Genomic DNA, 14,694 nt, shown 5'->3' with positions numbered 1-14,694 from the left:
CTCCTACCACGGACTCTCTGCTAATGAGGTGTGGTGAGCACGGACAAGCGGGCATTCCACACGGTGAACTCCAGCGCTCCCGTCTGCAAGCTGGAGGCTCGCCGATTACAGTCCTGCCCCAACATAACCCTTCTGTGGTCCCGTATCTCTTTCCACCCCTTGAACTGCTGCTGTACAAAGACGCGCTGAGCTGTGGGTGATAACCACCTCAGGGTGCCCCTCCCGGTGCCCATCCAGCCACTCCCCGAGCGACTGGTGCTTGGGGCCACAGTGGCGACCCGAGGCTCATCTCTGGGGCCCTCACAGCACCAGACCCAATGCCTCGCACACCGCTCAACCGACATTCCCTGGACGAGGTAAAGCAATTCAACATCTGACCCTCCTCACAATGCAAAAAACAGATGCCAGTGAGAAAACACACCAACTGTCAGCAAGCAGAAGCCTGACCGTGAACACATTTCCTCCGGGCTTCCTGTGGGGAAACCGTTTGAGTGGCGGCACTGCCAGGAGCACAGGACCCCTGGGGAGCAGAGAGCGGCCCTTACCTGGTAGTAGGTCTTGATGTTTCTCACCAAGATGGTCAAGTTCTGAATGCGGAGGTTCACGTCGTTGTTCACGTGCTGGTTGATGCGCTGATTAGTCGGCCTGGGGTCTCTAGGGGAAGAAGCGCGAGAAAGGAAATGGCGTCTCCCAGCGCTGACCGCACCTCCCTTCCCAGCGCTGGGCAGTCCTCGCCAAGCCTAGGTGAGTGTGGGGCTATAACCAGTGGGGCTCCAGTCAAACCCTAATTCTGCCCCTGCTGAGCTGTGGACCCGAGACACATCACTCCAGCTCCCACAAGCCCCTACCCTCCTCAGGCCCTCAATCAATGGCATTTCCATTCCCACTGCTAGCAGCACCCCTCAACCACCACCAAATGCAACGCAGACCCAAAAAGTTACAGGGTAAAAATCAACAACCTACCCCAAAATATATTTCAAGATTAAAAGCTGAACACACAAAAATATATGAGTCATCAAGAAAGTAAAAGGGGAAAAAATGGTCCATGTTCTGACTTAAGTCAATAAAAATCATTGATGTTCTACTTCACATGGGTTCCCTTCCCCTGGCACCAGAATCGGTCTCACACTGATCCTGCCTGTGGTTTACGTTCTAGGGACACGATTCCACCGGGACAAACGGACATCAGTCCGTGGCACTATCTGGTGTACCACGCAGCCTACGGGAAATGCTAACCGTAGCGAGACAAGTGATGCACGTGGGAAACCCCCAAAGCGTCATTTATTTTCCGCTCTCGGGCAAAAGTCCGGCCTGGTCATGATGAAAGCAGTCATCTGAACCCAGCGACTTATAATTTCACTCATCTGTGTCTGTACAGGATGCGTCTCAAAAGTCTCCGTGTGATAACGAAGGTTTCCTATCTGACGAGAACAGGCATAATAGGACAACTCAGCTGCCACCTCTCCTGCTTTTCATAACAAAGCCCTCCCCCAGCCTTACTGTCCCAAGACACAGGAGGGAGGTCTAATTCAAATGAGGGCTGTCTTCATGGTTTCACCTGTCACCCGAGCCCTGTGATAAGGGCGCTGAGCCTCCTGGGAGCCGGTCTGATGGAAGAGAGGCAGGCCTCTTCCTCTGTCGGCGGTAACCCGCCCCCTCGATACATGAAGGGGGGTTGGGGAAGGTATGAAATCAATCTCAATGACACTCGGCTCATTTGGAGTCAATAATTAATACAAAATTGACAAACAGGAAAAAAAACAACAACTACAAGTAGAAATCATTTCAAATGTCACTGGAAGTACATTTAAGAAAAACAAACTCTTCGATTTCAACGGAGCCTGAAGGTTACAGAGACTGAGACTAAACCGCTGAAGGGTGAAGTGATGAGAGAAGCTGCCTTTCGCTCTCTGAGGCCAAGTTCACAGCAGGGATCTTGAGCACCACAGTTATCCAAAATGTAAATGAAGCCCACATGAAGATGTGCACGAAGAAAGAGAATGTAGCAGGGGTCACTTTGCCAGGATTTGAACATTACCATGAAGGAAATGACAGTAACGAACTGACTGGCCTAGCCAGAGGTGGGGAACAATTGGCTAAATTAATTGAGGAATTGTGCCGAAGCAATGGGACCACTGGTGGAACTAGCCTCGTTGCAGCCTTCTTTGTTACTTAGGATGAAGCTATGAAGATAACCAACAGGCGTGTAAATGCCATTGAACGTATCATTCCCCGCATTGAATGTACCCCTGCTTAGATCATCATGGCGTTGGATCAGGAGAGTTCTATAGATCAAAGAAAATAGAGAAGAGAAAGATTCTCAAGGAAAAAATCTGAGAAGGACATGGAGCAATGAAGGGCAGCTAGGGAGGTGGCGGAGCCTGCCAATCTTTTAGCTCCGTGGTCGGCAAACTGCAGCTCGTGAGCCACATACGGCTCTTTGGCCCCTTGAGTGTGGCTCTTCTATAAAATATCACATGCGAGCGCGCACGTACAGTGCGATTGAAACTTCGTGGCCCAAGTGCAGAAGTCGGTATTTTGTGGAAGAGCCACGCTCAAGGGGCCAAAGAGCCGCATGTGGCTCGAGAGCCGCGGTTTGCTGAGCTGCAGTTTGCCAACCACGGTTCTAGCTGAAGGGACAGATGAGGTCTTCCATTTGAACTATCTTTCCTGCGCTGGTTCTTTCGGAAGTCCTAACATGGCACCATTTTAATTTTTAAAAAATTAATTAAATTAAACTCAGCCATGACTATTTGATAGCTGCACTATGAGTCCCCACCTTGCACTGTATCTGAACCCCTTTACTCATTACGTGCAATACTCAGCCAGGGATCTTATTCAATCACCCTACAGCCCCTAAAATAGTCAGTGGGTCCCGTGGGGAAACCAGAGGACCTCTTTTCAAGTGTCGTGTGACCACATTTTTTTACTATCTCCTCACAGTAATAGAGTCTGGCCAGGCTACACATTTCATGTCTCTCATGGAACCTTTCATGCATAGAAAAAAAAAAAGTTAACGGTTCAGTGGGAATTAATTTAGGAATAGAGGAGGTGTTCAGAGTTTAAACAGCAAAGGCACTTTTAGCTGCAGAAGTGCACCTACCATTACAAAACGATTTACCTTGACGATGCAATTCTCCCTTGACGATAGTACATTAAAAGATAACAAGCAATTTCTCAGAGTGACAAATGTGCTTCTTAATGTAGCAGAACTTAGGGAACGTGCAAGGCTTTTTCTGTTTTGTCGTTACTGTCACCTCAGCTTTCATTTACGTCAGACGGGGACCACCCCAGGGGTGCCAGGAGCCACAGGGCCTCAGCACACACAGGGACGCTCGCTGCACCTAGAAGACACTCCACGCACCAGGGTCGGGGCCTGGGCTCGGACCATCTCTGCTTCTCCCATCAGTTCTGAAGAGCAGTCACTAACTGAAACTACACTCCCCAAGAGCCCTGACGTTTACTATACGAGCAAGTAAACTAATTATCACGATCATTAATACTCCCTCCTTTAAGGCTCTCAGGGTAAAGAAAGGTTATTAGGAACCAAATCAAAACAAGCTGAGTATGGTCTGTTCCCACTCTGCCCGGGACTGGGTAACCCCCTCCCCTCCGTGCTGCGGGAGGTACAACAAGGGCTGCCGATTCCGATCTGGGTCACATCAAACGTGTCCACTCCCACAAACACACACACACACACACACACATAACACACACAGTTCTGGGCCCCACATTAATGACAACGATGATGACATTTGTTGGGCATTTTCTATATACATGATCTTTTATAATCCTCTCCAAACCTATAAAGTACCATCCCCTTCTTACAGAGCAGGAAATGGAGGCACAGAGAGTTGAAGTAAGGAATTTGCTCCAAGTGAAAAACTAGTGCGTGGCAGAGGGGGGATTTGAACTTGCCTGCCTGATGCTAGAATCAAAGCTCCTAGGTAACTTTGCTACGAGACAGTGAAAAATGTGTCCGACGTGAATCAGACACCTTCTTTTCCCTTGGGTACCAGGAGGTACCCAGAGACCGCATTGACAGAGGAGCTATTCAGCAAGTTTCCCATGCGTCTCCATCCGCGCCACCCAACGCCTCACTTCCATTCAGGAATTCTCCTAGACTGGGGCCTCTCCTCAAAGCTGAGCTCACAGGGCTTTCCTGCTTCCCGGCACTGATGTCACCTCACCGGGAGGCCGGGGCCAAGAGACTCCTACCGCAGCCTTCTTCAGTTGCCAGAGACAATGCCCAGGTGTAGTCACGTGAGCCCCAGCAGCCTCCATATGGCTCTGAAGTGTCAGGTAACATGCCTCTTATCTGAGCTCCAGCAAGCCAGTTAGCATACTGCTCTCTTTTCTCAGGTCCTACCAACCCCGGGGAGAATTGATCAAAGCAGGTGAACGGCACACAGGCGAAGCTCCCAGCATGGGTGGTACAGCAGAACAGCCTGACCTGCTGGGTAGCCGACATTTCTCCCATTTGGCAGAAGTGAAAACAGAAGCTTAGCTTAAGTACAGTGTCAGATGTGGGGCTAGGACGTGCCCCCCCCCCCCCCCCCCCCGGGCAAACCTCGACCCCACCCCTCCTCCTCCTCGAGTCCAGTTCTGCCCTAGAACACACTGGGAGAGGGCGAAGGCTAAGAATTATCAGCAATCTAGGAGACTAAGATGTGGGAGAAAAGACTGAAGAAAAAAAACCCAACTCATAAGGGATGCCTCAAATCCTTCCTGGATTAAGATAGTATACATATAAGTGAGTAACTGACACTAACACCTTCTAAGTGGCAGGCACTGTGCTAAATGCTAACACATCACCTCATTTAATCCTCACCACCATCTCGTAAGGGAGGCACTTTAGTTCCCATTTCACAGATGAGGAAACTGAGGTGATGAGTGCCATGGCCAGTGTCAGGCAGCTAGGAAGAGAGACACCTGGACTTCAAACCCAGGCTGGCTCCCTCTGTGTTGACACTGGGGCTGGAATTCTTTTCTTTTTTTTTTCTTTGTAATTGAGGGAATTTTTACATAGAGTAAAATGCATGTATCTTAAGTTACAGCTTGATGAGTTAAAAAATGGAACTTACTCCAGTCATTATACAGAAAACTTCTACCCCTCCCAGTTCTCCTGCACCCCTTTTCCAGTCAATCCCCACCACTTCCAAAGGCAATGAATGTTCTCATCCCTACACCTGGAGCAGGGTTATTCTCAGCACCAACAGGTACACTGTGCTGCTGGGGCACTCCCTCCTGGCTGTGCTCGTTCTGGAAAGCCACCCCAACGGCTTCCCTGTGGTCCCTTTTCTGTGCCTGGCCCTGACCAGAAAGGCCCAGAAGCCCTGCTTATGGCTTTAAGCCCAAACTAGTGAGCCCTCACTTCTAGACTGGTTACCCTGGCAAATCACTGAGGAGAAAATCGCATTTGAAATTTTCAAGGAGGAGGCAAGAAGCCCTACAAACTGAATTTAGCCGCGGGCCCAGAGTGGATGGGCAATGAGCTGGCATTTCTCAAAGGAACGTCCAACAAGCTTTCCTGATTTACAAGCAAGTGGTAAAAGCGTCAGGAATTCCAAAGGTCAGGGAAGAAAGAGAAACAATCCCCGGGCTTTTGTTCTCCCTCTGCCTGGGTGTGAAAGCTGAATGAAAATGCTGGGGATACTGCTGATTTTTTTAATCAACAGTCTTGGGCTTGGGCTTGGGTAAGGAGAGGTTGAAGTTTCACTGGCCACTGCACCAATAGAATCCAGTAATTTTGGGGCGGGGGGGGGGGGGGGGGGGGGAGGGTCCTAAGGGAATGGGGAGTAGTTGCCAGAACTCAACCATACCACCAGACAACCCAAGAAAACTCACTGTCGTCAGCGTCCTGGGAGAAGTGCTGCCAAAGCTAACTGACGTGTCCTTTAGAATCTAATCAAACACAGGATTGGTACGACTGGTAGTGCTTTTGAAAAAAACCCCATTAGAACGGAAGTGTCTCTCCCACAGCCCGATTCCACACGACTCATTAAAACAAAAGGAGCAATGTTCTTGGGGAATGTCTTAAAACAGATCTTTTCAGGTAAGTCTACTTAAATCACTTTCTGAATATGCCAAAGCTAACTCCTCCTCCTGCGGGGGCCACAAAGGAAGCTGATTCTCTTTAGCTAAAGGGTTTATTATGCTCAAGCCTGACACTTAGCTGCAGGTGAGCGTAAGGGATTGATCCACAGAGAACCCTAGGATGTTTGCTTTTCCTGCAAGAGTCTAAGAATCAAGTGCCACTGACACTAAGCTCCAGCATCTCCCCTGCCGTTTCTGAGTTAAAAACAGAGTGCAGCAGGAGGAGCCCACACCTACAGGTGGCGGGCCGTCAGTCAGACGGGCTCTGCAGAGCTCAGCTACGAGAAAGGATGTGGTCACACATTCTAGCAAACAAGTAGAACTTCCACCAAGACCCTGTTGAAGGGGCATGCTCCAAGTCGGTCCCACAGCATTCTGACTCCCTGTTCCTGTCCTCACACAGTGACTTTCAATCCAGCTCATGAGAAGCGACTTAACCAACGGCACGTGCTACGGGGCCACTGAACATGGAAGATGAAATGAAAGAGAGCTCAGAAACACAGGTGTCCCAACCAAGAGTGAAACCTTAGTCACTCACAGATGCTCTCGACCCACCCCTGACACTTCCTGTAACCAGACACTGTCCGTTACAGTTCCCTGCTCCCTAAAGACATGTGTTTTTTTTTAATTTCATTGCTTAAATCACATTAGGTGGTTTGAAGTTCATTGCACCATCTATATCAAGTATTTGGTAGTCCTTCAATTCCCTATTTTCTTCATCAAAACAAGCTGCCAACCTTGCACTGTCCTGGAGTTCTTCTTACCCCAACGAATGGCAGCAAAAAGGCACTTGATACTGAGATGCCATTGGCCCCACGTGCAAAGAACCCTCCCATAGCAACCTCAGGCTCCATCTCTACCACCTTAAACCAAACCTCCTGAAGAAGCACTGTTTCTGTCCTTTGTCCGTGGAGACCACTTACATTTGCAACATGATTTGGTTCAAAAAGATGCCATCCACTAAATCCATATACAGAGTCAGGTTGTCGTGGTTGTTGCTTCCAAATGGGCCCAAAGTTTTCACCTGCGAGGAGGGGGATGTGGAGAGAAAAGGCAGGAAAAGTCACCCCACACGCGCCCATTTGAAGCTCTTCAGGGCAAAGGCGGGGAGGGCTCGGGTGGGCTGAAGGGGTCACCCCATCCCCACCCCCACCCCCACCCCCACCCACTGCTTCAGTAGGCACCAAGCCCACCTTTCCCCATGGCCTGTCTCCCTGCCCCGCTCCAGGCAACAGACGCGAGACGGCAGGAGGAAAACTTCCTCGCCACTTTTCTCCAGCGTCCCAGAGCGGGGGAAAATAAAAAATAAAAGGGACTTTTCAACACATTTCTCACGTCTCAGAGCTACTGGAAATCGCTGCACCCACCCCAGCCTGTACACATGTTCCCACTCGGAGACACCTCCCTCCCCCACCCCCACCCGTCACCGCCATTCACCGGCTGGTCTCGGGTTCAAACACTACACGAGGATATGTTGGGGAAGTGAGTCCTTTTCCCGAGTGGTAAAGCCACAGAGGCCGGGGGGCCACTCGGACCCCGTCCGCTCCTGCACCGGCAGCCCAGTGCCCCGGCGGGAACAGGTGTACCCACTCTCAGGGCAGGCAGCGCTACGGGTCCTGCAGCGGGCGCGCCGCTCCGGAGTTGGAAACGCCTCGGGACCCCGGGACACGGACCCCGACCCCAGCCCGAAACACCTGCTAAGACCCCCCGAAACGTGGGGCTGCCCGGGGCCGGGCGAGTCGGGTCTGCGGCGACCGCAGGCGGGCGGGAGAGCGGCCGGTGCACTAACAATGGGGCGGGGAGCCAGGCGCACTCACCCAAGTCACCAGCGGGCTCTGCAGAAAGAGCTCCATGAGCTCGGAGACGGTAACGTCCATCCTGAGGCTTCCCCCGTCCTCGCTGCGCCCGTCGTCTCCGCTTCCCGAGCTCATCGCGCCGCGTCCACGGAGCGGCTCGCGCGGCGAACTGCGGCCCGGGGCTACGGCGCGAGCCGCGGGGAGACAAAGGCGGGGCGCGAGCCCACGTTCCACGGCTGCGGCGGCACCGCGCCCCGCCCGGGGCTGGGGAAGGGGAGGGCCGGCCTCTGGGGAGGAACAATACGGGGGCGGCCCCGCCCCTCGGCAGCCCTAGGCGGGCGGTGCGCCGCCTTGCGGTGCCGGGACCAGGATCCGGTTCCCGCTGGGCCGAGTTGGGCTGAGTGGGCGCGGGGAAGGGGCGGCGGCCCGCACGTGCGTGGCGGTAGGTGGCTTCCGTCAGGCGGGTCCCGGCTGCCCGCACGTGGGTTCGCCGCGGCGCGCCAACGCCGAGCGCAGCCTCCGCGCGCTCGGGGCCCCAGCACGTGGCGCCTCCCTGCGCGCGTGCGTCTTCGTGAAGCCCGGGGCAAAGCGCCCCCCGGAGCGCGCGGGCACTGGCCCCCGCCGGGGCCTCCCGGGTGCGTGCGGGGGGCCGGGCCGTCCTGCCTCCCGAGGTCGCCCCCGCCTGGCCGACCCTGAGACTGCGGTCCCCAGACAGGTGCCGCCGGTGGGGCGCGAGGAGCCGCAGCCCTGGTACCACCTAGAAGCCCCCTTGGCGCCAGTGACGGGAGAGCCAAGCCCGCGCCTCACGCGCCTTACGCGCCGGGGTGGGTCTCGCAGGCAGATGGGGCGCAGGCCGGGAGGGTAGAGGAAACTTTGAGTTCCAGCGGTCGCTGACCTTTCGGACCCTGGGAGCGTGACCTCTTTCTCACCACAGTGCCACCTCCCGGGCTGTCAGCCTTCTAGAAGTTCCTTTAGGAAGCCGGTAATGTGGCCACATTGACCTGGGCCAGGCCCAGCTGACACCACTTCCCCTGCCCCCACCACCACTGCCACTTTGCCAGAGAGGAGCCCAATTCCGGACTTCAAAGTGGGGGACATCGCAGCAGCTTGGTGGCAAGCGACAGGAAAAAGGACAAGGGCCCCAACTGAATGGAAAGCAAAGGCCCGGTCCTCCCTGCTGAAACAGCTGCAGCAGACCCGCGTTCCGGCCCTTCTTTGCCGCCTCACCGTAATTCGGTCATTGTTCAAAGCACTTTAAACGATTTAACTAATCTCATTGTCACGTGTTACCCCACCGGTGCAGGGTTGACCTGAAGCGCCCACCATAATGCTAGGCAAGTATACAATAGGCACCAAATGGCTTCCCGTTTGTTAGTAATTTGAAATTTGGCTGTCAAGTGTTAGGGCTGCGGCATCTGCCGGCAAAATGTGGCATTGCAGCCGAGTTTTGTCACACCTTGTTGGACTGGCAAGGAGGTGTGTGGTCCCAGGAGCCTAATGGGCAGTTAGGGTTTCCTAAAGGGAAGGTGTGACAGAGAACAAAGTGGGGAACTGCGCAGGAACTAAAACTTCGAGCCTATGTGGTTTCCCTGTGCACCAGAAATTCAATAATTCCTTAATTAATGCAATAGCCTGTTTCGTAAAATCAGTTAGAAAATGGGTAGAAGTTGTATCCACACTCATCTTTATTTAGAAGGCTTGTTCTGTAAAGTAAGGGATGCCCGTATGGCCAGAATTTTTTTCACATTGACCCTAATTCGTTTGGAAAGAGGAAGGGATTTTCAAAAGTTTTTTATTTTACCATCATACATACACAGGACAAAAGCTTTCTACCAGTGGTGAGACTTCCCACCGTGGGGAGAGAATTTGTCCCTAGTTGACAGTCCCTAGGCCGCAGCCAGGTCAGGAATTTGTTTTGGGGGCAGATAGCTGCTGTGTCTTGGTTCATGATCACTGATGTTTCAGCAGTTCATTGGCTGGAGATCCTACCTCACATTCAGAAGGAGCTGACTCAGCATTCTTTACTTCGTTCTGTAAACTGAATGGTGCCCATGTGTTGGAAGGTTTCGAATAGCTGGATGAGCAGGACAAGTTCTTTAAGAGAGGAAGGGAGAGAGAGAAACATCAATGAGAAACACTGATTGGCTGCCTCCTGCACACTCCCTACCAGGCATGGAGCCCGAAACCCAAGCACATGAACTGACCTGGAGTTGAACCAGCAACCTCCTGGTGCACAGGTTGACGCTCAACTGATTCATACCAGCCAGGGCGACAGGTTACCTCTTAAAAGTCACTTAATCCCTAAAATCAGAATAAGAACATTTTCCCTATGATTTTATAATTTTGAGGTTGAAGGTGATGCATGTACTAGTAAAAGGGTTTATAATCATCTTTCTCATCTTCTCCCTGTTCTACCACTACTTTAATAAGAATTATTTCCTCCTAAGTCTCTATCCAGTTAGGACATACGCTTTAGGGAACACACAGATCATATACTAATCACTAAGCAGTGGCCCTCCATTTCCCTTACCCCGTCCACCTCTGCATAAAATAAAATTTCTCTGCTTCATACGTTGCCTCCTAAACAGAAGCAGTATTGTAATTTTGATCTTAATTCTGATAAAGGAATGTTTACCCCTCTCAGAAAATGTTGGCTTAACAGTGTAAGCTAATGGCATCTCTGTTATGTGATAGAAGCTTAAATTATTTGTACAAGTTGAGGGAGGAATGACTATTTGTTAATGTGTCCTTGTATTTTTTTGTTATGAGCATATATTACTTTTATAATTTTGTTAAAATACATAAAATTTACCATCATCCATTTTGAAGAGTACAGTTCATTGATATTAAATACATTCACATTATTGTGCAGTCATCATCCCCATTTTATTGTGTAAATAACTCTAATAAGAGAAACATGCAAATTGACTGCACCTTTGCTATGCCCAAGCCACACCCACCAGCCAATCAGAGCGACTGTATGCAAATTAACCCAACCAAGATGGCGGCCGGCAGCCATGGAGCTGGAGCAAGCAGGAGGCTTGGTTGCCCCGGCAATGGAAGAAGCCAAGCTTCTCACCTGCCCTGGCCAGCTGTGGCCTCTGCTCAAAGCAACAAAATTTCAATTATATAAGATAAATAAATCCCAGATACCTGCTTCCAGCCAGCCTCCACTGGGAGCTTGGGTGGCTGGGGGCTGTGGCCAGCCTGCAAACAGCCATCAGCCCCTCACCCAGGCTGGCCAAGCACCCTAGCAGAACCCCCCTCCCTGAAGTGGGTGTAGCCAGTCTGAAAATGGCCCTCAGCCCCTCACCCAGGCTGGCCAGGCACCCCAGCGGGAACCCACCCTGATCTGGGACACCCTTCAGGGCAAACCAGCCGGCCCCCACCCATGCACCAGGCTTCTATCCTATATAATAAAAGGGTAATATGCAAACTGACCCTAACAGCACAACGACTGGGAATGACTGGTCACTATGACACACACTGACCACCAGGGGGCAGACGCTCAATGCAGGAGCTGCCCCCTGGTGGTGAGTGCGCTCCCACAGGGGGAGCTCTGCTCAGCCACAAGCCAGGCTGATGGCTGCCAGTACAGTGGTGGTGGTGGAAGCCTCTCCCTCCTCCTCAGCAGGGCTAAGGATGTCTGACTGCAGCTTAGGCCTGCTCCCCACTGGCAAGTGGACATCCCCCAAGGGCTCCCAGGCTGCCAGAGGGATGACTGCCAGCTTAGGCCCAATCCTCCCGGGGAGCGGGCCTAAGCCAGCAGGTGGAAATCCCCGAGGGGTCCCAGACTGCGAGGGCACAAGCTGGGCTGAGGGACGCCCCCCCCCCCCCCACAGTGCACACATTTTTGTGCACCGGGCCTCTAGTACCTATTAATAACTCCCATTCTCCAGCCCCTGGCAACACTTCCACCCCCCCCCCCCCCCGCCCCATTCTACTTTGTCTTTATGATTTTCACTATAATACCTCATATAAGTGGAAACATTTAGTATTTATCTTTTTGTGAATGGCTTACTTAATTTAGCCTAATGTCCTCAAGGTTCACCCATGTTGCAGCATTTAACATTGAAGAGCATGAGATTTGCAAACATCAGAGCAAGGATAAGTGGTCTGTGAAACCTATAGCTCATGGCTAGGTCCAATGATAAAAGGGTCTGTACTTATCTGTAAGACCTATGACCAGAGGAGTAAGAGGTGCTGAACCCAGGACGAATAGACCAGGAAGATTTAAGTAAGAACTGCAGTTGTTGAAATGAGTCAAGGTAATTTTCTGAACCTAAAATTCCCTCTGTTCATGCTACTAGCTTAAAACACAGTGGTACAAAGGATAGAAATCTCAAGCCCTCCCTTTATATTCACCAGAGGGAACTTTATGGTAAAAAATGAATCAGCTAGGTGTGGAATACTGGGTATAGATGGACGTGTTGTAGAGTTGTGCACCTGAAATCTGTGTTTTGTTAACCAGTTATCACTCCATAAGTCCAATTAAAATATGAATCACTTTTAAATTTTAATTTTCACCTGAGGATATATGTATATTGATTTTAGAGAAGGGAGAAATATCAATGTGAGAGACACCAACTGGTTGCCTCCCATGTGCGCCCCAACCTGGGACCCAACACACAACCTAAGTATGTGCCCTGATGGGGAATTCTTTTGATCATTCATTCAGTAAACATTTGGAGACCCATCTGTGGGCTTGTGTCATACCAGATACTATGAATACATAGTTGAAAGGCTGTAACATACCCTTCCTTCCAGGAAGAAGTGCAGTGTCAGGGAACATTTCTGAACATTGGAAGGTGAATATGACTTCATCAGCAGGTAAGGCAGGAAAAGCATTGAGAGGGGCACCTAAGTTAAGGTAGTCTTTTAGGTCATAGCATGACTGGGTCAGGGATATACAAGTAATGTGGCCTGGCTAGTGATTGGGAAAATGGGTACCCAAGGTGCAATCCTAGTGAATCCTAGCATTGAAGGGATAAAGGGGGCCATGAAAAGAAAGTCATGAATGTTAAAGCACATGGTGCAATAGAAGCCAAGAGAAGTGATCAAGGAGATAGTAGTAAATGCTGTAAAAGTATCAAGTAATGTAAGGATGGAAAGGTGTCCACTGAATTGGCAGGTCGGGTATGACCTACACCAGGCAGTTTTTGGGGATAGTGGGAATAGAAAGAAGCGAAACAAAAACCCATTTATCATCATGTTGAAGAAATCACTATTCACTGAGCCCATGGAATAACTTACCTAGAAGAGCAAAAAGTCAAGGAAAGTTGTCTCTAATCAGAGCTATTTTAAGGAACAAGACATCTGACTCCAGTAGTTAAGACATTTATCTCTGAAGGCTAACAGTTTCGTTATAAAGAGTCAAGAAGCATTAAGGCCAAGCAGAGAAAAATCAGTGATTTAGCCTTGGATCAGAGATGATTGCCCCATTGCCTCATGCGCCTCAATGTCCCAGTATAATGGTAGACAATAACCCATCCCTTAAAACTTTTTAATAATCCTCTTGCTCAAAATGTCATGACAAATATAACCTTGTAATAATTTTTTCATGTTTTTTAAATTTTATTTTTAGAGACAGAGGGAGGAGAGAGAAACACTGAGAGAGGAACATCATCCATCGGCTTCCTCCTACACATACCTCTACTGGAGACTGAGCCTGCAACCCAGGCATGTGCCCTGGACTGGGAATCGAACCAGCAACTTTTTGGTTCCTGGGTCTATGCTCAACCAGAGGAACACAGGCCGGGCATATATAAGAATTTTGATGGACCCGTTTCCCTCCAAAGTTCTAAACAAAGATTTTTATGGTAAATACTAGAAATTGTAGACCATTTGAAGTTTTCTACTTTAAGAAATCTTCCAGTTTAAACTTGCTGCTCTGAAGAGAGACTGTTGCTTAAATCAATTTAAAACAGAACCAGGAAGAATATTAACCCCTGCTCTATGCCTCCCCATTGCCAAATTCACAAAAATTGACTTGCAAATTGGAGTTCCTGGGGACAAAGTGCAGGATCTGAATACAATCAGACAGGGAAAAACCATCAGGCTTCTTCCTGTCAAAAAAAAAATGCCCGGGTAGCATTTCTGGACAATTCAGGATGTCAAGGTGTTTCCTGCAGCAATTATAAATGTGTCCTCAGAAATCGTTTGGTAATCACTCCGAGTTGTTTTTTATTATTTTAAGCATTACAAATGAGCCAAAGAACCAGTATCACTGAAATGGAAAATAATCTAGTCACATCATTATATTTATATCAATTACCAAGACATTATGCTTAAGAGCATGGACTTTTGAGTCAGATGGAACTGTGGCAATTCAAGTGTTGTATTTCTAGCTAATAGTCTTTTTGCTAATTTATTGCTAACAGTCTTCCTCGATGAAATACAAGCTATTTTAGACCTCACTTTTCCTATTATAGCAACTTGTGTTAAGTTTCTGCTTCAGTAACCATAATCACTAAAGAAATAAAACAATCCATCAATTAAAGGGCATCTCTTAAATGTCCAAGGCCAATGGTATCTTTTTAAAAAATATAGTACACCATAATTGATGAAGGCAAAACCAAGAACGCTCAGAATATGAAGGCAAGTAAGTATTCCAGGACTCAGAAAGGTGTATTTAAACTGTATGTTTAGCCTTGGCGGGTGTTGCTCAGTGATTAGAGTGTTGACCTGAGCAGTGAATGGTCTTGGGTTCAATTCTTATTCAAGGACACTTACCTTGGTTGCAGGTTAGATCCTGGCCCCAGTCAGGGCACAACCAATTTCCACCCCACCTCCCTTCCACTCT

General features: G+C 49.8%; 1 protein-coding gene and 1 pseudogene across 1 annotated transcript in view; one reads left to right on the top strand and one right to left on the bottom strand.

Annotated features, from left to right (window-relative positions):
- Window positions 1-8,092, bottom strand: part of LOC139009491 (protein Daple-like) — a 106,835-nt gene extending 98,743 nt beyond the window's left edge. The window contains exons 1-3 of the mRNA XM_070413772.1: window positions 7,914-8,092; window positions 7,020-7,120; window positions 546-654 (exon numbers count right to left, since the gene is read on the bottom strand). Of these exons, the coding sequence (XP_070269873.1) occupies window positions 546-654; window positions 7,020-7,120; window positions 7,914-8,027 (324 nt within the window). The 5' untranslated portion in view covers window positions 8,028-8,092. The remainder of the gene's footprint in view (window positions 1-545; window positions 655-7,019; window positions 7,121-7,913) is intronic.
- On the top strand, window positions 681-2,425 carry LOC139007999 (V-type proton ATPase subunit D pseudogene; annotated as a pseudogene).
- Window positions 8,093-14,694: the final 6,602 nt, after the last annotated feature.

The sequence above is a fragment of the Myotis yumanensis genome, unplaced genomic scaffold (assembly GCF_028538775.1).
Source record: "Myotis yumanensis isolate MYYU_CA2020_CCGP unplaced genomic scaffold, mMyoYum1.0.hap1 SCAF_1, whole genome shotgun sequence".
Lineage (NCBI taxonomy): Eukaryota > Metazoa > Chordata > Mammalia > Chiroptera > Vespertilionidae > Myotis > Myotis yumanensis.
This window is presented reverse-complemented; position numbering and strand designations above follow the sequence as displayed.